General features: G+C 39.0%; 2 protein-coding genes across 2 annotated transcripts in view; one reads left to right on the plus strand and one right to left on the minus strand.

Annotated features, from left to right (window-relative positions):
* Nucleotides 1–3,567, plus strand: part of LOC103506858 (prolyl 4-hydroxylase subunit alpha-2) — a 36,439-nt gene extending 32,872 nt beyond the window's left edge. Inside the window, exons 8-11 of the mRNA XM_026821828.1 lie at nt 108–173; nt 639–670; nt 799–932; nt 1,831–3,567. Coding sequence (XP_026677629.1) covers nt 108–173; nt 639–670; nt 799–932; nt 1,831–1,919 — 321 coding nt within the window. The 3' untranslated portion in view covers nt 1,920–3,567. The remainder of the gene's footprint in view (nt 1–107; nt 174–638; nt 671–798; nt 933–1,830) is intronic.
* Nucleotides 3,568–3,735: 168 nt separating this feature from the next.
* LOC103506854 (frizzled-10-B-like) lies at nt 3,736–22,007 on the minus strand. Its single transcript, XM_008471270.3, has 2 exons — nt 21,845–22,007; nt 3,736–5,314 (listed from the first exon to the last, which is right to left on the minus strand). Exons 1-2 carry the CDS (start codon nt 21,974–21,976, stop codon nt 3,938–3,940), a joined length of 1,509 nt encoding a protein of 502 aa, XP_008469492.1. The 5' UTR covers nt 21,977–22,007; the 3' UTR covers nt 3,736–3,937.
* Nucleotides 22,008–22,821: the final 814 nt, after the last annotated feature.

A 22,821-nucleotide genomic window follows, 5' to 3' on the forward strand; every position in this document is an offset into this window, starting at 1 on the left:
AAAGAAGAATAAGAAGTACAGGTACCTACTACAGTATGTTGTGAAACACCTATATTAGTATTAAGTTCTCATAACTCACAATAAAACGTGTTTTATTTTGTCTACAGCCAGGAGAAGCAAATGCTTTCAAATCTCTCGGCACGGGAAATCGTGTAGCAACTGTCCTGTTTTATGTAAGTACATAACTAAATGAGCTCTAGCTTATTTTGTTTGTAAATCTGTCTTCTTATTTGTTTCACCAATTACTCTTGAATGGCGATTTTAATTAAATTCAGCAGAAATATTCGCCACAAAAAGGAAGTTTTGGAGTTTCATAAAGTTGTAGTCTCCTTTGTTTTGATTCAAATCATGAGAAGTAGGTTTTTCGAGCTAACTTCCACTTCTCTCTATCCTGCGCCGGATGGATTCAATTTTTCCCTGCAATATTCTTGAGATCCTTCTCCCAACGGTCTCTTGGTCTTTTGTACTCTCTGGGGCTCCGTTCCAATACTGATTTTGTCCATCGGTTGTCATGTATTCTCTTCATTTACGAGTATACACCGTGCTAAATTTTATTACATGGACTGGAACCACCAACCTCCAGATCCGAAGGCCACTCTGTTAACTATCCTACTGACTTTTACCCTGTTGTATTTCAGATGAGTGACGTAGCACAGGGAGGTGCCACAGTTTTCACTTCACTCAACCTCTCCCTGTGGCCTGAGAAGGGTACTGCAGCGTTCTGGCATAATTTGCACTCTAGTGGGGATGGTGATTACTATACGAGGCATGCTGCCTGTCCTGTACTCACTGGATCCAATTCACTTCACTCAACCTGTCCCTGTGGCCTGAGAAGGGGACTGCAGCGTTCTGGCATAATTTGCACTCTAGTGGGGATGGTGATTACTATACGAGGCATGCTGCCTGTCCTGTACTCACTGGATCCAAGTGGGGTGAGTATATGAGTAAGATCCTGTGCAGTGTTTCCACTTGTCGTGAGTTTCATCCGATTTTTTTCTAATGTCTTGTAGGAAATGCAATTTAAATGAGAGAGAGCGTTCACACTACACACGACACGATTTTTTTTTCGGACGACACAAAATGTCCTTGTAAGCAATGAAATTTAAATGAGAGTGTTCACACTACAGTCGCTACACACGAAACTTTTTTTTCGAACGACAAATGTGAATGGGTTAGTTCGCTTGAAAGGCAGGGCTCCTGCCTTGTAAGCGCTAGGTCGCGGGTTCGATTTCCGCCCGGGGCGAACATGATCTGCACTAGTAATGCACGCGAAACGAGTGAAGACAAGAAATGACTAATTCTTGTCGTGCATCACTAGCCCAAATAGTCACCCGTTCAGATACCAACCAATCACGACGTTGCTTAACTTGAGTGATCCCTTGGGAACTGATACTTTCGTTATGACGCTACTACCAAATCAGAATTGAGATCAATCTAGGAATGAGCTACACTTTATATCTCTAGTAGCGCGGTCAAACTTTCTTGACTTGGCGGGGCGGAGCGCTCCTTAATACCGCGCTCCTTAATACCCAGTTCAATCCAGAATTTATGCCAACTCCGACTTCGTGAAACGCGGTCTTAGTATCCAATCCAGTAAAATGACCTTTTAGTCTATTCCTGAAATCGTTAACGACAACAGTATCTAATGTTCAATGTGACCTCTTGTTTCCAGTGCGCTCCTTAATACCCAGTTCAATCCAGAATTTATGCCAACTCCGACTTCGTGAAACGCGGTCTTAGTACCCAATCCAGTAAAATGACCTTTTAGTCTATTCCTGAAATCGTTAACGACAACAGTATCTAATGTTCAATGTGACCTCTTGTTTCCAGTGTCCAACAAGTGGCTGCACGAGGCAGGACAAGAATTCATGAGACCTTGCGACCCTTCGGAACCCATCTCCAAACAAGAACTGAGCTGACAACTACGCGCCCATCATAAGGCTGGGGCTTCTTAATTCCTGAAGCTGGGCACTTCCTATTTGACTGACTTGGATGAATTGTTTACCACACTTGCTAATTTTATACACGTATACTTCTAGACTTAATGTAAGTATAAGTATATTTTGTATAATGTCCCTGATCAGTATTATGTAACTTTTCAGTCATACTGAGAACACAGAAGGCTGATATGTGATTATGTGACACAGTTGTCGAGGCGGTTGCCTGGTAAACAGAAGGCCGCGGATCGAATCTCAGCCGAGGCCTCCTGTTTGGATTTTATCCTTGTTTATTTGAGATTTGGACGACTGGCGACAAAAAAAAATGAGATTTAGACGACTCGATTGGAGCTCAAGGTGGTCAAAAATGTCTTGGGCTTTACCCTCGCCCAATGATTATTCATTCAAGAGTCTCCTATATCTATGCTTTATCCTGGAGAGAAATCCATTATACGTAGACACGTTTATTTTACTCTTATGTTTGAGGTACAATTTTATTTATTACTGCTTTCATTAGATCATGAGAAATATCAAGATGGACTTCGATATTCATAATATGATTGGAATATCAGCCTTTGAATCTCAGACCGATCCTAGGATCAGATTACATATACATATCATACACGTAATTATTGATAAGAACTCTTATTGTATATTGAAGTACCTATTGGGCATCTTAAACTAATAAGGAAATGCTCTGTTGAAAGCTTCTTTAATCTGTCACAAAATTGTGAATACCATTTTTAAACGATTAAATTCATCTTCTTTTCTTTGTATGACGTTTATATTTCGGATGAATTACGCTAGTCTATTGAGTATTATATTGTGATTCTATTGTCTTTTGCAATATCTACATTTTTATTTTGTGAGGAGAATATTAATACTGCGCAAAGTCAAAACCATTTGAATTTTTATTAGAATCAAAATAGTTTAGAACGTTGTAAGTATGTAATTTTAAGGTTTGTACATTATTTGTTTTATAAAGTCTACTATTAAATATAATTTGCTAGGATTCTCTATTTATTTGGAGCGTTTTTACCAAGTTTTTCGAATATTTTTTATAATGATTTTGTTATTCAATTTGTATACAAGGTGTTCGGAATCAAGTATCATGGTCTCAAATTAATCACATCATATTCATGCATACTTGACTTTTGAAGACACTTTGATGCTGTTCATATGATGCCTTAGTCTAGTTGGATTTATTATTACATGTTATCCATGTATATTATACGTTTAGATAATAGATTTTGTTAGTGAATTAGCCAAGCAATAGAGTTTCAAATGAATTTATCTTCATAGTCCTAGTACCCATAGTATTAATGAAATAAAGTTGCCTAGGTAAAATATGAATTTGAATGGTACCTAAACTGACTCACCATAAGTATTGGTCTTCTCATTAATCGTAATTTTCTTATGAAATCTGGAGTTATTAAGGGTAACTCAAGAATCCACAAGAAAAATACACGTATTCTAGTGAAAATGAATTACCTTATTCTAGACTAGATCCTTATTTTACTAATATGCTTTCTTCAATATCCTTTACTTTATGCTTGAAATTTCTTTGAAAAATCATCGAATTTTGGAAGTGTTTTTCCCGTTTTTCTTCCTCTCTGTATTGTACTACGCACATTGTCTACACACAAAAAATGAAGGCTTTTTTAACATATTGTGAAAGTACTTCGGGAGCTCTCATCATTCTCTTATTAGCAGAGTCCTTCAAATATGACGTTTATTTTTCTTAAAATATGACTCTAAAAATATGACTTTATGACGTTTATTTTTCGTGAAGTACAGGTGGGCCAATAAATGGTAAGTTTTTTAGGTGGGCGAATAAATGGTACACTTACCCTACATTGATTTTTCTTACAATTTACGAAATAGCCTGCAATTCCTCACCAGCCTAATATCTTGCTTGAAGATAGTAAGATACAGGACTTGGAAGGAGCTGCCATATAAACATATCACAAGGTATTATTGAGTCACACACTGGAAGTTTGTCATACTCTTGCCACAGGCGGCAATGTCCGAGGCTTCAAACTACAACCAGGTGACACAAACAGTTTAGTCCAGGAGCGACATGTCTTACTTGACCAGACCCACATGCCTGAGGAAATACCCACCACTAGGAAGAGGAATAATCTCAGGAGAGTAATAGTGATCTGAGATACTCTGGGAGGATCTATCTGACAGCTAGGGGCAGTACAGTCTATCGCCTGAAGTGCTTGTAGCGCATGCTCCTGAGGTCTCTGCCACCACTCATACAGAAGACAAGCGAGCATCCCCACAGCAGGCATTGTGTAGAGAGACCAGAACACAGTCAGTCTTGCTATCAGTCTCTCCAGCTTGATTGTATTCCTTCCAACCTCCCTCACTTCCTTCCTGACTTTCATGAGAGCTGCTGCACCAAACACACCAACCACTGTACCGATCAGTAGCAGTACAGCATAGGGAATGATGAGATACACAAGGATAGCAGGCTCGGAGATGTAACACAGACCAGTGAGTTCATCCCCAGACACATGATGCAAGGCAAGTGCTAGCTGTGCATACACTGCAGGAATACCCCAGGCTGCAATATGATAGTAAGTAGAGAGGGAGTGTAATGCTTCACTGGACCATTTATTAGCAGCTGATAGATACCAGGCGAGGGTGAGGATGACCCACCAAATTCCTGCAGACATACTCAAGTAGTAGAGGACTAGAAATACAAATGTGCAGGTTGGACTTTGCAGAGCATCTACTGCAATGTAAGGTACTGCATCTGGGGAGGGAGGAGTCACACAGGTCAGGGCATTAGGACCCAGGGAACTCTTCATAATCATAACAAACGAGATCAAATTGTAGCAGAACGCGATGAAAATAACAGGACGCTCCGGGTATCTGAACCTAGACCCGTCCACCCAGAAGGTGAGTAGTGTGAACAAGGTGGAGGTGAAGCATAGCCAGGATAAAGCTCTCATCCATCTCTCCACCAGATTCTTATCTTCAGATCTATACAGAGCATCCTCATCACAACGAGGTGTACACTGTGGTTCCTGTAGATACTGGGTGGCTATGAAGTTACGTGGACAGGTGAGGGGTTTTGGTTTGGGCGGCGCTGTATATTTCTCCTTACGCTCATTGATAGGGTTTTGCATACACAGGCCGTTGTTCTCAGAGACAGGGAACCTTGAGCAGTTGAACAAGGGAGGCAAGATGAAGTTGAGCGCGGTTAGTGTTGGCAGACAGTCTGCTTTGACATCTTCACACAGACCTCTGCAGGAGGGGATGGCTCCAATGACATGTTCAGAACACAGAGGAGCGTACACAGAACATAGGAAGAAGCGGATGTGACGAGAGCAGTTGGAATTGATGAGTGGCATCAGAGCTTGAAGCTGAAACATAGAACAGACGAAAGGTTGGAATTAGTGACTGCTGTAACTGTATAAGTGCTGTTTGAAACACCAGTCAACTTTTATCTATAACATAGATCATACCTAAATCTAATTTATAAAATGTAAGCAAAGTGTTGTATTTTAGAGGAAACAACATGTAGCTTGGATGACTAGTCTGCTAGAATGAACTGGGAGAAAAAAAAAAAAAAGAAGTAAAAAGACCCTATCGGATTTTTTCTTCTCCTTTTACTTTTGTTCTTATGATTAAAAATTCTTCATGGAAGGAATTTTATACTTGATTTAATTTCTGACGGAGTTACAAAGGAGAATGAAAACCAAGAGACTTCAGAGACCAAGCAGCCATATTTGCCCATAATGATAATTTCTTAGACTCGGGCTCCGTAATGATAGTAATGACTGTGGTGGGACTCAGTGCAGAAGATAAGGAACGTATGACACCCGGGAAATGATCGGATCTTAAGGTGTATCCACACATAGTCGACCACGTCGATCGATGTCGACTGAACCGTCCACACTGCGTCCGCAACATAGATACCTCTCGTCGATCGATGGCCGGTTGACTATGTGTGGACACACCTTTAGATGGATTCTACGAAGGACTTGTTTCCTCACGCAGCCAGAAATAAACGGTACGACCGACGTTATTGATGTGTGAGAAGTTATCATAGCTTGTAGCTATTGATCTGCCTAGGTCTTTTGTCCCGTGTCACTCAACCGCAACTTTACGACCGCCCTGTACAACGGAGAAATTCTATTGAAAAAAATCTCATTATTGTGGTAGGTATACCGACGTTTTTTTATATTTTTTTCTTCAAATACCCGATACATCCTGTTGAAACCCATGGACCATTTTGTCATAGTCATGGAGCTATTCAAAGAATCAAAGACTCTCCCATCCTCGATGCATTCTGAAACCCCTCTCCGGGCTTTTGTTCCGAACAAATAAACCTCTTCGGGGAGAGGAAGCTAAAGTCGATTGGTTTCGCCCCTCAAGTGACCTAGGGTCTTATTGGAGGTACCTTTGGTAACAGTTTTGGTGAATGTGCCAAATCCCCGTATCCAATATCAGCAATATGAAGCTTTGAAGGGATTCTCTCTGCCTCATAAATATATAGTTCTACGTGCCAATTTCCCCTACACAGGTAGATTTACTGCGGAAAGTCATTTCGATAATTTTGTCTATATTACTACAAAAGTAAGTACCTACTTACATACTACATAATGATGTAATGAACAAAGATCAATACTTCCTTTAGGATCCTTCCGACTAAGAAATAAAAAATAGTTAACAGTACCAACTACCGAAGTAATAGGTACCTATCGGTACCGAAACAGTCGATAAGTACCGAACGAGTATAAGATCGGTAAGTACCGAAGAGAGCAAAGAGACCGAATTTCGTAATGTACCCAGAGTACCCCCTCCTTGTGCAACGAATTTGTTAATGCACTGAGATGAGATAAAAGAAAAGAGAGAATCGACAGAGAGAGAATGAAAAATGTTGTAAAGTGGTTTGCAATAAAAGAAGAGTAAAAATTTGTTTTATTACTACCATTAGGGGCCAGGAATGGTTTTATGGGACCAGAGAGAGTGGTACTTTATGCACCGTTTCCTCGGTACGTGGTATTTTAGAATGTGTGAGCACGGCAGTGTACCAGGCCAAGTTTTAGTAAGCACGCTTGTGTATTTTTACACGGATAGGTTCTACGCAGACTTGGACTGTCGGCTATCGGACATCCCAAAAAGACCCCATCCGCACTTTGATTTTCTGTGGTTTAATTTTTGATAAAATGAACATGCTGTAACATGCTACCTCCGTGGGATAAACCAGCCATATGGACTCTCTTTCACAATCTGAAAATCGGCCCTGATACAAAATGTATCGAGGATATAAGTTAGTTAACCAATAAATAAAATAATATCTTTTATGTATCAGTTGTATTATCCATTTGATTCCATTTGTTATTAATGTATTCGATTCAATTTCATGGGAAGCGAGATTAAAAGAAGTCCATCCTTAATGCACGCTATACATTGGCTACATAAAAGATAAAAAGACCCGTGGGGTAATCTGTACACAGATACCTATTCTTAATTCATACATATGTATAGGTGTACGTTACTATCGGACGAGAAATCAATTCGCAATAGTTGAAATTGAAACCTTCTCGCAATGGTTCGAACAATAAATATAGAGGTATGTCATACTCGTAGTTGTAATTACTAATTACAAAAAGAAAAAAAAAACCTTGATAGTGTTGGAATACTTTGAATATCCTTGTCTCTGAAATGTTCGTAAAAATGATCGTTTTCTGCGAACTGACTTGACTGACTGGCCCTTCCGTTTTAATTACCTAATTCCTTGTAATCAATTAAAAGTGTATTGAATGGACAAGAAAAGAAACAATAAAATAGGTACCTGCATACGTAGGATATTTCACTTCGTAATTGTATACCCTATCCACCAGATGAGTGAGGGGGTGCTTTTCGAAAAACTTCTGAAAATGAGACTAATTTGGGAACTGACGACAAGGAATTTTTTCGAAATTTTTGAGTATACCAAATACCTATAGAATCTATAGATACACCTATAGGTACATATCTACCGTGCGTAAAAAGATTTTTTGGCAGATAATCATGGATCGGTAGTTCCTAAATATTCTACTCTAGCAATTTTGTGCCTAAAAATTCACTTAGTGAAAAACCAATGAGGGCGTTTTACGAAAAACTTTTGAAAATGTCATGTACCTATCAGTATCAATGGTTAGAAATGAGACATACTATAGCACGGGCAACATGGCCAAAACCACCAGCTGTTTCATTGCTACATCAGAAAGAACGTACCTACATATTATTATGTCGAACGTATTAGCAGACATTATAGGATCATGTATCAGTATCATGTCTTTGATCACAATACAGATATTCAGAAGCTGTCTGGTCTCGAGCCGTTCTCGAGATCTTTGAGACGAAAAGAAACAAATCAAAAATCCCAAACAGTTGCGATTTCAAAGGAACAATAAATTTATCCCTCCGTATGAAAAGACGATCATGCTCGTGTGAGAAATACAACAGGGCGGAATCCGTAGTAAGAAGTTTTGGGATGATCCTTGTAGGAAAGAAGGAGAGGATACTGATTTTGAAATTTTTGGGAAAGCGTGTTATAAGGAAGGTGTGATTGGGGTTATCTGTCCATGTGTGAGAAATACAACAGGGCGGAATCCGTAGTAAGAAGTTCTGGGATGAATCTCCTTGTAGGAAAGAAGGAGAGGATACTGATTTTGAAATTTTTGGGAAAGCGTGTTATAAGGAAGGTGTGATTGGGGTTATCTGTCCAGTTTTTCGTTTGTCCTCGGGTGTTTAAAATTCACATTACTGTTCCTAAGTTAGCTCAAGCCGGCACTGATCACAGAATCGTCCTAATGATGGTGGATGAGATGAGAGTTAGGACTTGAAAGAGAAATACTTTACAAATGATAATTATACCCCGACCACAACACAAGCCTGTTCATATACTCAAAGTTATACAAAGAATGCTGACCATTCCACTGACCATAGCAGCTCAACTCTCTTTCAATCCATCAAAATCTAAGTTCCAATTAAAAGAAGAAAAAAAATCCAGCAATGTCCTCAGAAAAATACCTAATTGTTTTTATGGCAAAGGTAATTTCTTACAGTTATATGGTTCTGAGTTTGTGTCATATTTGGAATTTACAAAGACGGAAAAAATTCATATACTTGCGACGTTGGTCACAAATATTTCGAAATATCTAATTAATTGGTTTACTTTGTAAACGCAACTTGGCTAATTACAGATAATTTACAGTGTCGCAAAAAAAATAGAGGAAAAAATTGTCCTTTTTGTACCTTCAGGTACCGCCAAATTGGGGTCAAACTGTAATATGCTCGAATTCGGTATGACTAAAATTGGGTGTGATAGAAAGTTATGAGCGCAGAGCTTTGATGAACGGTGATTGTCAAATTGACCTTATTGGAAACTGCACCTGCTATGTTTGAAGTTGGTGCTGTTTCTGGTTAATAGTTAAATTAGTTTGACTAATGTAGCGGTGTTCTGTATGAATGTATGTACCTATCTCACCCAGGTATCAATTTCATTTTGACTTCCACTGTACAATTTTCTCACTCCTGTAACCTACTCGTACGTTCGTGTATGATGTATGTACGTACGACGTAGATAGGTACGTATCATTCAAATTTGGCTTGTTTTCAGTTCAAAGATTCCCATATCTTTCCCAACCAGTCTCCGATCTTTGGACTTCTAACAGAGACCGAGGCACATTTTCCTTCGGATCTTCGGTTTGAACCAGACAATAATTGACTAGAACACTGGAAGGCGGTACATTACTAATCATAAAATAAAAAACTGGTTTCTTCTTTCCCCTCGCAAGTTTTGAAAGCCCGAGGCTTTGTTATCAACATTTCACGTGGTCGGAATTCGTAAACAACATTGCTTTTACTTTTCTTTTTTTTTTTTTTTTTTTTTACGTTTTCTCCGAACTGACTGACTGACTTCGAACTGACTGAGTCTTCGGTTTTAATTACCTAATTCCTTGTAATCAATTAAAAGGGTATTGAATGGACAAGAAAAGAAACAATAGAATAGGTAGGTACCTGTATAGGTAGGATATTTCACTTCGTAATTTTGCACCCTCATCAGATGAGTGTGGGGGTGACTTTCTGAAAATGAGACTGACGTGGATTGAGAACTGACGACAAGGAATTGTTTATAAATTTTCGAGTACCAAATACCTATTGGTACCTGCCGTACCTTAAAAGATTTTATTGATAGATAATCATGGATCGTTATAGTTCCTACATATTCTATTCTAGTAATTTTGTGCCTAAAAATTCACGTGGTGAAAACCAATGAGAAATGAGATATACTATAGCACGGGCAACATGGCCAAAACCACCAGCTGTTTCATTGCTACATCAGAAAGAACGTACCTACATATTATTATGTCGAACGTATTAGCAGACATTAGGATCATGTATCAGTATCATGTCTTTGATCACAATGCAGATATACAGAAGCTGTCTGGTCTCGAGCCGTTCTCGAGATCTTTGAAACGAAAAGAAACAAATCAAAAATCCCAAACAGTTGCGATTTCAAAGGAACAATAAATTTATCCCTCCGTATGAAAAGACGATCATGCTAGGATTGTTCCTATCAAAAGAGATTTCTAAACAGCACAAACACAATAGAAGAACACAGCTGACTCTGAATTCTGATCCTAAATAGCTATTTTTGTACAGGGTGGATCTCACAAGTTCCACTATCAAAGCCTTTGCAAAGGTTAACCTTTTCAGACGAGTGTACAGGAAAGGGATTTTTTTCTCCGACCACCCTGTTGTAGAAAAGGTATTATCCAAAAGATATTAGAGAACTGATACTCCGGCTTTTATTATCTACAAAAGATGTTTTACATGAGGGATTCCTATTTTTCATCTTTTGTTCAGGTTTTCGGGGTATATTTTCGAAATTTTATTGTGCGCTATGGAACCCCTCCTATGGATTTTATGATGTAAAACATCGGAGAAAAACTAATAAGTGTGTTAATGGATAGTACTAAAATGGTAAAATTTATTACACCATTAGAACGATGTATATTACCCCGGTTACCCTGGTGTTATTTTAGGGGCTGGACTCGAAAGTATAGTTTTTATTTGGGGGGGATGGAAAACTAAAACTGTGAATATTTCAAAATACAACGGCTATGTGGGTGCAAAGAATTGAAGTTACAATAACATTATGAAAATCGCGCTTTGAAATTAAAAGATGACTTACTTACTTTTCTGGCCTTTCACAAGGAAAAGCACTATTGATGTTGACATCCTACAAAATAAACTCCCATAGTACCTACCAATGTAATCAAAGGTTCAACTTTCAGAATGCGAGGCAAAATGTGACTGACTTCTTTTAGATTGATAAACTGCACTACATCTTCTAAACAAATGCCATGCTTTTCTTTTACAGAATAAGAAGGTACTGGAAACTGGACCAAAACCTTGTCCCTCATTCACACTACATATAATCATAGCTTGTAGCTATTGATCTGATTCGAAGCCTAGGTCTTTTGTCCCGTGTCACTCAACCGCAACTTTACGACCGCCCTGTACAACGGAGAAATTCTATTGAAAAAAATCTCATTATTGTGGTAGGTATACCGACGTTTTTTATATTTTTTTCTTCAAATACCCGATACATCCTGTTGAAACCCATGGACCATTTTGTCATAGTCATGGAGCTATTCAAAGAATCAAAGACTCTCCCATCCTCGATGCATTCTGAAACCCCTCTCCGGGCTTTTGTTCCGAACAAATAAACCTCTTCGGGGAGAGGAAGCTAAAGTCGATTGGTTTCGCCCCTCAAGTGACCTAGGGTCTTATTGGAGGTACCTTTGGTAACAGTTTTGGTGAATGTGCCAAATCCCCGTATCCAATATCAGCAATATGAAGCTTTGAAGGGATTCTCTCTGCCTCATAAATATATAGTTCTACGTGCCAATTTCCCCTACACAGGTAGATTTACTGCGGAAAGTCATTTCGATAATTTTGTCTATATTACTACAAAAGTAAGTACCTACTTGAGAGTCTTATCGGAGATACCTTTGGTAACAGTTTTGGTGGATGTGCCAAATCCCCGTATCCAATATCAGCAATATGAAGCTTTGAAGGGATTCTCTCTGCCTCATAAATACATAGTTCTACGTGCCTAATTACCAATTATTATGAACAAATTAGAGGATGTGCCAATTTCCCCTACACAGGTAGATTTACTGCGGAAAGTCATTTCGATAATTTTGTCTATATTACTACAAAAGTAAGTACCTACTTACATACTACATAATGATGTAATGAACAAAGATCAATACTTCCTTTAGGATCCTTCCGACTAAGAAATAAAAAATAGTTAACAGTACCAACTACCGAAGTAATAGGTACCTATCGGTACCGAAACAGTCGATAAGTACCGAACGAGTATAAGATCGGTAAGTACCGAAGAGAGCAAAGAGACCGAATTTCGTAATGTACCCAGAGTACCCCCTCCTTGTGCAACGAATTTGTTAATGCACTGAGATGAGATAAAAGAAAAGAGAGAATCGACAGAGAGAGAATGAAAAATGTTGTAAAGTGGTTTGCAATAAAAGAAGAGTAAAAATTTGTTTTATTACTACCATTAGGGGCCAGGAATGGTTTTATGGGACCAGAGAGAGTGGTACTTTATGCACCGTTTCCTCGGTACGTGGTATTTTAGAATGTGTGAGCACGGCAGTGTACCAGGCCAAGTTTTAGTAAGCACGCTTGTGTATTTTTACACGGATAGGTTCTACGCAGACTTGGACTGTCGGCTATCGGACATCCCAAAAAGACCCCATCCGCACTTTGATTTTCTGTGGTTTAATTTTTGATAAAATGAACATGCTGTAACATGCTACCTCCGTGGGATAAACCAGCCATATGGACTCTCTTTCACAATCTGAAAATCGGCCCTGATACAAAATGTATCGAGGATATAAGTTAGTTAACCAATAAATAAAATAATATCTTTTATGTATCAGTTGTATTGTAGTTTTATGTAGGTACCTACCTGGTGTAACATGATACCTCCGCGGGATAAACTAGTCTTATGATTCTTGGACTCTCTTTCACAATTTGAAAATCGGCCCTGATACAAAATGTATCGAGGATATAAGTTAGTTAACCAATAAATAAAATAATATCTTTTATGTATCAGTTGTATTATCCATTTGATTCCATTTGTTATTAATGTATTCGATTCAATTTCATGGGAAGCGAGATTAAAAGAAGTCCATCCTTAATGCACGCTATACATTGGCTACATAAAAGATAAAAAGACCCGTGGGGTAATCTGTACACAGATACCTATTCTTAATTCATACATATGTATAGGTGTACGTTACTATCGGACGAGAAATCAATTCGCAATAGTTGAAATTGAAACTTCTTGGACGAAAATATGCTTGTGAAGAAGAAATTTACCGATTTTAAAATTGGCATAAAGTTTTTTGAATAATTTTTAATGGATTCACATTTTTTCACATCTTCTTTTTGTGACCATACAATTCGGAGAATGTGCAATATGTGCTGGGAAGATTCTTCGTTAATTGATTATTTATGGTTCTGCCAACTGTTTCTTGCTTTGAGAGTTTTTATAAAACCTTTAACCGTAAAATTTTGTAAAATGATATTCTGTATGGAACATTTGCCATTAACAGCCCCCATACGAATTGTCAGTGATGCATGGAAAATGTGCCATGCATGAGATTCGAGCTTCATTATTCTTGGTCAATCATTTGAAAATCCTTATCACGGTTTTAGAACGTGCGGGGCAAGCGTAGGTTATCCATAGGTCAAAGGTCTGCAAGACAGGGAGAAGGGAAAAGATCTTACAATGACCGTGTAGCGTGTACTGATGAGGTGGACATTTGGACAATATGGACGGTGATGCCTCATCATGCCGGGTCAAGCTATAAGCGGGGCTGGAAATTACCTACAGGAAATTTGAGGCTCCGCTACGGTCGAAAGAACTAAAGGTAAACTCTTATCGAATTCGAATTACCCAGGTAAGAACTTAGTATCTGAGTAAAAACATGATAACAGAACCAACCGACCATATGAAATGCATTTTATTTTTCCATCTTGGGATATGAAATTTGAAATTCATGAGTGAGGATGAAGAATTGATCTGAAATATCCCGAGTCCGGAGACCTAGTAGAAATAAGTATGGCCATAAAAGCGAACGCTCTAGGATAAGAAGCGAATAACAATGATATAATAACAATAATAGAGATCAGAGAACTAGTTACTGCTTTACCAGCAGTCCAGCAGGTTTGGATATGGGCCTAGTCTCTGAATGATATAATAACAATAATAGAGATCAGAGAACTAGTTACTGCTTTACCAGCAGTCCAGCAGGTTTGGATATGGGCCTAGTCTCTGAGTAATGGGACTAAGCTCAGGAATACTCAGGATGTAGGGAATAAGGAGTATTACATATTGGATGAGGGAGGAAGGGAGCAAATGGAACGTGAAACTCTCTACAAATCCAGCTTGTCATTTGCACAATACAGGATAAAGGTCAATCGACTACCCTATAAGGAGTATGTATTACATATTGGATGAGAGAGGAAGGGAGCAAATGGAACGTGAAACTCTCTACAAATCCAGCTTGTCATTTGCACAATACAGGATAAAGGTCAATCGACTACCCTAATCAACCTCATCCGAGCCTACGTTTTTGTTCAGTTTGGCTCAAGATACTTGGGACTTTTGCTACTATGGTTATTTTGGGGGAGGGCCACCTTGCCTTTTCGCTGGATTTGCGCCATTCCTCGTCAAATTTTCGTTCTACCTTCCTGTAGCTTCTACTTCCATCTCTCCACCTCCAACTCTTTTCTTTCCCTACTGACTACTAAACTGTTCTACAAGCATACTTCATGATGAGCCAAATTGCTTCAGTTTGTCGCAAAAGGCTTCTAAGTGAACGAAAATCTCACAACCTTGATCGCCGCTGTTACAGATTTCATAGTTCAAAGTCCATGCCTGACTTAAATAATGTACAACTACCTACAAAGTCTGCGAAGTCTGGAGCTCAGGAGAACTTTTCGTATATTGTTACAAAAATGCATCCACTTAAACCCATTTCGGTCCTTCAGTCCTCTACAGAACCCAATACGCTCAAAAGTTGGTTTGACCCAAGATAAAGGAGAACGTCTTAAATTGCCTACTCACCAACCCACTGTCCAAATTTTAAGGGACCAACCTCAATACCGTAGTGGCCAGCGCTGTGGACTTCGGTTCTGGAGGTTGGTGGTTCGACTGTCAAGGAAAACTGGCTACGATGGATAAAAATAAATGAGAGAGAGAGAGAGACCGTCTTCAAAGCTCTATGAGGGATCTGAAGAGACAAAGCTTGCACTGCACAACAATGCTCATAATGATGAAAGAGACAGAGATAATGTTATAAGACTGACAAGGACAGAGGAATTTATAAGACTGACAAAGATAGAGAAATTTTATAGGACTGACAGAGACAGAGAAATGTTATGAGAATGACAGAGATGAATGACTAGTCTTACAGTGAATGCTGCCTTGGTTTGCGTGTCCATCATATAGCAAGGAATGGGAAGGAGATAGAGAAGAGAGGGAGAGGGACTGGATATTCTTGCTAAAATATAGTAGGGTTAGTTGAAATTGAAATACTCTAACTGAGGTACACAATAAGATAAGAATATGGGTATGTTGAATATCCAATAAATAACCCCGTTTAGCGGTATATGTCCAAGGTCCGTCGCAAATAGGAAGCCTTTTACAGTCACGCGACCACCCTTCCTATGTGCGACGAGCCTAAGGACCATGAGAAGGAAGAAGAGGAAGAAGAAGGGTTCGACAAAAAAATCTTAAAGAAATTTGACTAGAATATGATACCTACTTTGAAAATTTACGTACCACGAGGCAGAACCAGGCAACGAGACAAACATCTTAATTAGAAAACTAAACACATGATTCCTAGGGGGACTAATGATTCCCCATGAGAAACTTGGCTAGGACCTTGAAGAGAATAACAATACAGTAGGAATGGACTAAAGAAAAGGATGTACATAGGTACCTATAACCCTACTGATAAGAAGTGGTATTATCTATAGTGATAACAACAATCTGATAAATAGGTAGGTACTGATAACAATCATAGCTGTAGTGATAAGAATAAAGGCAAACTATTGATGAGGAAGGCAGGTAAATGGCAAGAGACAATTCCTGGAAATTTTCACGAAAAGGTGATTCTTGATAGGCACGTAATATGGACAGAATAAAGAAGCATTTAATAATTCCGAAAGTAAAATATTAAAATACACGCATTACACATAATTATACATACGAGATACCTCTCGTAAGTAGCATTCGATCATTTTTGATTCCAGTAAAATGCAATTTTATTTTAATGATTGCAACGAGAATGACTTGAGGTATCTCTTATATTGCACGTTTAATACCTCATATTTTATTCGCATGAGAGTACCAGAGTAGCTATTAAGAGATACCTGATATGGGTATGATAATATTTCGTGCAAAAAAAAGTAAAAAACAGCCGGTTTGCCCGATTCCCCTTTCTTCTCTATCTCGGAGCAGTTTAGTCTCATTATGGTGCAAATCGTTTTCTTCATCACGAAGCCTCCAGCCTGCAGGTCTCCTAACATACACGCTACTGTTCGTAGTAATTTATGTTCGTGAGGGTTCATATTTGTTGCCTATCTCCTTACCAATTAGGCCCGCCGCATATTGGAACGCTAGACGGGCCACTTTTAGTAGCACGAAGTCTCGAGAGAGAGAGACCGTCTTCAAAGCTCTATGAGGGATCTGAAGAGACAAAGCTTGCACTGCACAACAATGCTCATAATGATGAAAGAGACAGAGATAATGTTATAAGACTGACAAGGACAGAGGAATTTATAAGACTGACAAAGATAGAGAAATTTTATAGGACTGACAGAGACAGAGAAATGTTATGAGAATGACAGAGATGAATGACTAGTCTTACAGTGAATGCTGCCTTGGTTTGCGTGTCCATCATATAGCAAGGAATGGGAAGGAGATAGAGAAGAGAGGGAGAGGGACTGGATATTCTTGCTAAAATATAGTAGGGTTAGTTGAAATTGAAATACTCTAACTGAGGTACACAATAAGATAAGAATATGGGTATGTTGAATATCCAATAAATAACCCCGTTTAGCGGTATATGTCCAAGGTCCGTCGCAAATAGGAAGCCTTTTACAGTCACGCGACCACCCTTCCTATGTGCGACGAGCCTAAGGACCATGAGAAGGAAGAAGAGGAAGAAGAAGGGTTCGACAAAAAAATCTTAAAGAAATTTGACTAGAATATGATACCTACTTTGAAAATTTACGTACCACGAGGCAGAACCAGGCAACGAGACAAACATCTTAATTAGAAAACTAAACACATGATTCCTAGGGGGACTAATGATTCCCCATGAGAAACTTGGCTAGGACCTTGAAGAGAATAACAATACAGTAGGAATGGACTAAAGAAAAGGATGTACATAGGTACCTATAACCCTACTGATAAGAAGTGGTATTATCTATAGTGATAACAACAATCTGATAAATAGGTAGGTACTGATAACAATCATAGCTGTAGTGATAAGAATAAAGGCAAACTATTGATGAGGAAGGCAGGTAAATGGCAAGAGACAATTCCTGGAAATTTTCACGAAAAGGTGATTCTTGATAGGCACGTAATATGGACAGAATAAAAAAAAAATCCAAAGAGGTTTTTTTTAATCCTCCATGTCGTGAGCCGCTCGTCATTCTCCGAACCTCGCTCGGCCGAGATCGGGAAGGTTCGTGCGATCTTACCAAGCATGACGGAATGTTCTCTTCAAAGGTGCCGCCAGGCCGCTAGCCGACACTGGGCAAGTTACCGACCTGCTCAACATGTTTATGGTATCTCTCTGTCTGTCTCTCTTGCTCGCTAAGGGAAGTGAATGTCTTTGTCCTTCTCTCTCGGTTTCGTCCCGTGTCCTTCTTCTTGCGGACTTGGTTCTTTGGTTTCGATGTGGTTTCGGTCAGGGGTGATTGTAGAACGGACGAGGATTCGTAGGTTTTGGGGAAAAGAGTGACCGGACTGACTGGGGAAACAATGAGTCAAAAAAATGAGTTAGCTTTGACATAAACTTCATCCTATACAAATTTATAAATGGGATACTACAGCATGCTAAAATCTTCCATAGAATTGCGAACAGGAGGTTGAATACCATGTCCCATGTCCTTTGTCATAGAAAAACCATCTGTGAATCGTGTAACTGTATATTGGAATACACATTGCGATTCACTTTCACAATTAATAGCTGCAGTTGGATCTGTGAAAAAATTACCAACATCCATCAGTACCTATAATGGACATGGTAGTCATGGTACATATCTAATAGAAAAAGTTGAATCTGTCCGAAATATCGTAACATGAATGGCCGGCAATGGAACAATCGTCTATCGTTCTTTCACTGAAACCATCGTTATAAGAATATAAGAGGACCAGTCGTTCGTGTCCTTCTCAGTTACCCCGCGGTAAACTCTGCCCCTGTGGTGCACTCTCCATTACCTAATGACTTCTATCATGTCATAATTCTTATAGTGCACAGGAATATTCGTTTTATTATTAAAGTGCCTCGACTCAGGTCACTGTTTGTTGTCTGGTACTCTCCCCCAAAGTTGAGCTTTCGGGGGAAGAGATTTTCGTGATCCTTACCGTCGAAATCTAAAGTTGAGTGTTTCACCGCCGCGCCGTTTTTATTTTGTAGCAATAAAACAAGTACTACAGTAACGTGTGTCCACACCGGCCATCGATCGATGTCGACTAAACGAACCGTCCACACTGCCCCGACAACATGGATTCATCTCGTCGATCGACGGCCGGTCAACTATGTTTGGACACACCTTTAGATTCGTGTGGTCTGCGCCCATCCCATAGTATGCCTCTCATTAGATGGGCGAGAAGAGACACGAACATATATTATTGCCCATTACACCAGAAAGTAACCCGCAAGTGGCACTGATGGTGGCAGTGATTTAGGGCTTTGACAGCCAATGGCTATTCATATTCAAGTACCTATCCGTAATGTAACAGAAAGTAAAAATAGTAATAGAAAAAAATGATTCATACTTCTTAGTCTGTTCCTCAAAGGAAGTAGGTAACCCATTTCAAAATCAATTCAATTCAAAAGACAAGAGGAGTCTAGTGATTGAATGATTGGGTTGAATTATTGCCCATTACACCAGAAAGTAACCCGCAAGTGGCACTGATGGTGGCAGTGATTTAGGGCTTCGATAGCCAATGGCTATTCAAATTCAAGTACTTATACGTAATGTAACAGAAATTAAAAATAGTAATAGAAAAAAATGATTCATACTTCTTAGTACTGTTCCTCAAAGGAAGTAGGTAACCCATTTCAAAATCAATTCAATTCAAAAGACAAGAGGAGTCTAGTGATTGAATGATTGGGTTGAGACAGGAGACAAAAACAAAGAAGTAGGTGACGACAATCATTAGGAACATTAGTGTGAAACCAATGAAATAATGATATAAAAGCAGTACGAAGTCTCGCGATACCGCCTGAAAATCCACATCTATGAAAATGATAGACGATAGAGACTCTCTATCATAAGTTTGGTTTTTCAGGCGACCACTAAAGTCGCACGATTACGCTTCGAATGTGCGACGGGTCTCACACTAAGGCTCCTTTCACATCTAGACAGCAACTTTTGTAGTATACGGCTGTATACGGCAAGTTGTCGTTTACACTGCAGAAGTTTTAGGTTGAGGGCTACATAGTGTTAAGAGATAAGAGACCCAAATCTTGCGACTCTTGTGTGAGAGTTGTCTATCATTTTCATAGGTTTGGATTTTAAGGCGGCATCGCGCGACCCTGCGCTACTGAAATTCGCGCGTCCAATGTACGGCGGGCCTTACGGGTAAATAGTTACACCTTGCAGGAGGCCGTGACCATGCTATAACGTATAGTATAGACCAATAAAGACCATACTATGCAATATGGACGGGGTGGACACTGGACGTGCTTATGACTACTTCTACATTCCTGAGATGGTCTCACGGACAAGGATTGGGATTGGTATGGCTGAGGAATGACTATCGCAGTTCAAAGGATACCTACTACCTAATGAACCTCCCCTTTTACTTTATCAGCTGTAGAGCGTAATTTCCAACTATGTACATAGATTTTGGATATACCTAGTCAATTTCCAACTATACAATATAGCTGGCCTTTTATCTATAGCCTATTGATAAAAGGCCTAATGATATTGGAAAAGTAGGCCACGGGGTAGGCTAATTAAGGCTTATCCATTGCGACCTGCTTACAACTATAGGCTAACTATTGAGTATAGTAAAAATTCTAATACTGAACAACAAACGTAATAATTACTTCACTGGCAGAAGTGCACACATCTGTCATTTCAGATGACAAGGCCGTTATTGTTGAGGCAAACTTGGAAGTAGAACCAAGTTAATCAAGTGCTTGTACCATAAATGTAGACTATGACTTATATACAGAGTATAACATATCCGAAGTGATAATGACAAGTGTCCATATAGGGGACAGTGGGGACATTCATATGGGCCTAGTGCAAGTTTAATTGTCCTCAATGATACTCCCGAAAATGCATCTTAAAAAAATAATAATAATAAATGATAGAGGGAACTGTAACTGCTGAGGTCATACCATCCTGAAATTAAAGAGCTGAAAGAGCGCAGGAGAATAGGGTAGGAGAAAGTTAGCCGCTCTGAGAACGACCCTTATCAGTTTAGGATTAAGTCCGCCCTGGACGGGAATCGATCCCACGACCTAGTGGTTACAAGGCAGCCGCCTTCCAAGCTCACTAGGCTGACATGCAAGTTCAATTTTGTCCTTACTGTGAACACTCCTGAGTATGCAAGTGACATCTCTTATCTTTGTTGATACTGTCACCATAAGTAGAGATAGATAGCCTACATTATGGTACCTTATGAATCGATGCTCTCCACCATCTAAACAGGTACTGCATAATGGGTATCTTGTAGAATACTTAAAATATTGTACAGATAGAATACAGATACGCGGTATTCCTTTCAACTACCAAACCAGCTATTGTACCGAGTACTTTCAGGTGCGTAGGTACATACACGTCCGCCTAAACTATATAGGAACATACTGATAGTCAGTACGTGGCCCGAGAACTAATGATACTTGAAAAATATGTACCTAAGTGAGGCCAAGCCAAGTAGAAGTAAACAATGCAACTCAGGACCGCATATAGGCTATGCCAACATTGTCAACAGAATATACGAGATACCAACGAAAATGCGGCGTTTCAAGTTATTTTTGATGCATAAACGATGTACCGAATAGACTTGTGATGAGAATATTGTCAACAGAGCATGATATGTGATAGATCTCAGAGGATCTCTTTTCTTATACATAAAGAAATGATACATAGGGAAAAATAAGATGAATGTGTGGAGAAAAAATCACTTTGAACTGCAGAAAACAGAGATGATGTGTTTTAAGGGAAAGGGAGTTCCGTCACATCCACTAATACAGTGTATGGTTATTGGCGGATGTGACAAAATCACCATGTAACATAGATACGTAGGTACCTACTGTGCTTTGCTTTCTTGCGAATGTGATGTTTCTTTTCGTATAGCTGTAGCATTGTGTAAACTTCGCTGATAACCTTCAGGTAGTTTTAGCCTTTATTGAATATTTCAAAAGCAATTTATGTGCTTAGAATTAGCCTAAAGGTTATTACTACCCGAGAGTTTCCTACATGAAAGAAGAAGGTCCTTTGAATCTTCTTGGTTTATTTGATGAAAACTGACGAAATGTTGAGTAGGTATTCGTCTTTACATTGTGTCATAACTATGAGTTTTATATGGTGATTCTAACACTTACCCCGATTTCAGCGGAAAGTTGATCCTCGTGACCAACAAAATTTGGCATAACAGTGAGACTATATCCTAGATCCTGACACATTGGGATTGTTATCTTCTCGCATTTCCTGTTCAATGCTTGCGAAGGATTCATTCCCCAGAGTAGGAACAACGACAAAATCCACAGATTCATTTCATTGTTATCTTCTCGCATTTCCTGTTCAATGCTTGCGAAGGATTCATTCCCCAGAGTAGGAACAACGACAAAATCCACAGATTCATTTTCCAGGCAGAAAAGAAGAACTTAAAACTGAAAGATACACACTGACGATATTGCCCGGTCGAATATTGTTAGACGATCACTTTTCATAACAAAAATCACCGGAGATTTCACTTAAATCCGAAGGAAAACTGTTTGCATCACACAAATTTATTCAGGAATTATACTAAAAATTAATAAACTTAAGGATTAAAATTTTAAAAATATTTCGCTTCAGCATGAGCACAACAAAATCAACTTTAAGGATTAAAAAAATTTAGAAATATTAAATTTGTCGAATTTCAAATAAAAAGTCAAAATGATGAATTCACAGAAACCGGTCCTTCCTCTGTAACGCCAGGACAACATGTGATGCGAGGAATATCCAGCATGGAATGGGTTTCAGGATACAAGATTCAACATAGAAGAGACCGCATTGAATTGAGATTAAAGAAACGAAAAAAAAGAGAAGAATGAAAGACCATTTTACAAGAGCGGGCAAGGCTGAAGATATTATAAAAAAAAGAGAAAAAGTAAAAGAACAAGAATCAAGAGGAAGAAGAAGAAAAGGCAATTAACCATCATGTACAAGAGGGCGGCATGAGATAGGAGTTTGGGGCTGAAAAAAAAAAAAAAAAATGTTCCCATACAAATGAAGACCTCAATACCAAGTCCAACAAACACCGATTATCCACTTACCTATTTACTTCATTGACGCTCAGATCAGTTGAAGAACGTGA

Source organism: Diaphorina citri, unplaced genomic scaffold (genome assembly GCF_000475195.1).
Source record: "Diaphorina citri unplaced genomic scaffold, Diaci psyllid genome assembly version 1.1 scaffold267, whole genome shotgun sequence".
NCBI classification, from domain to species: domain Eukaryota; kingdom Metazoa; phylum Arthropoda; class Insecta; order Hemiptera; family Psyllidae; genus Diaphorina; species Diaphorina citri.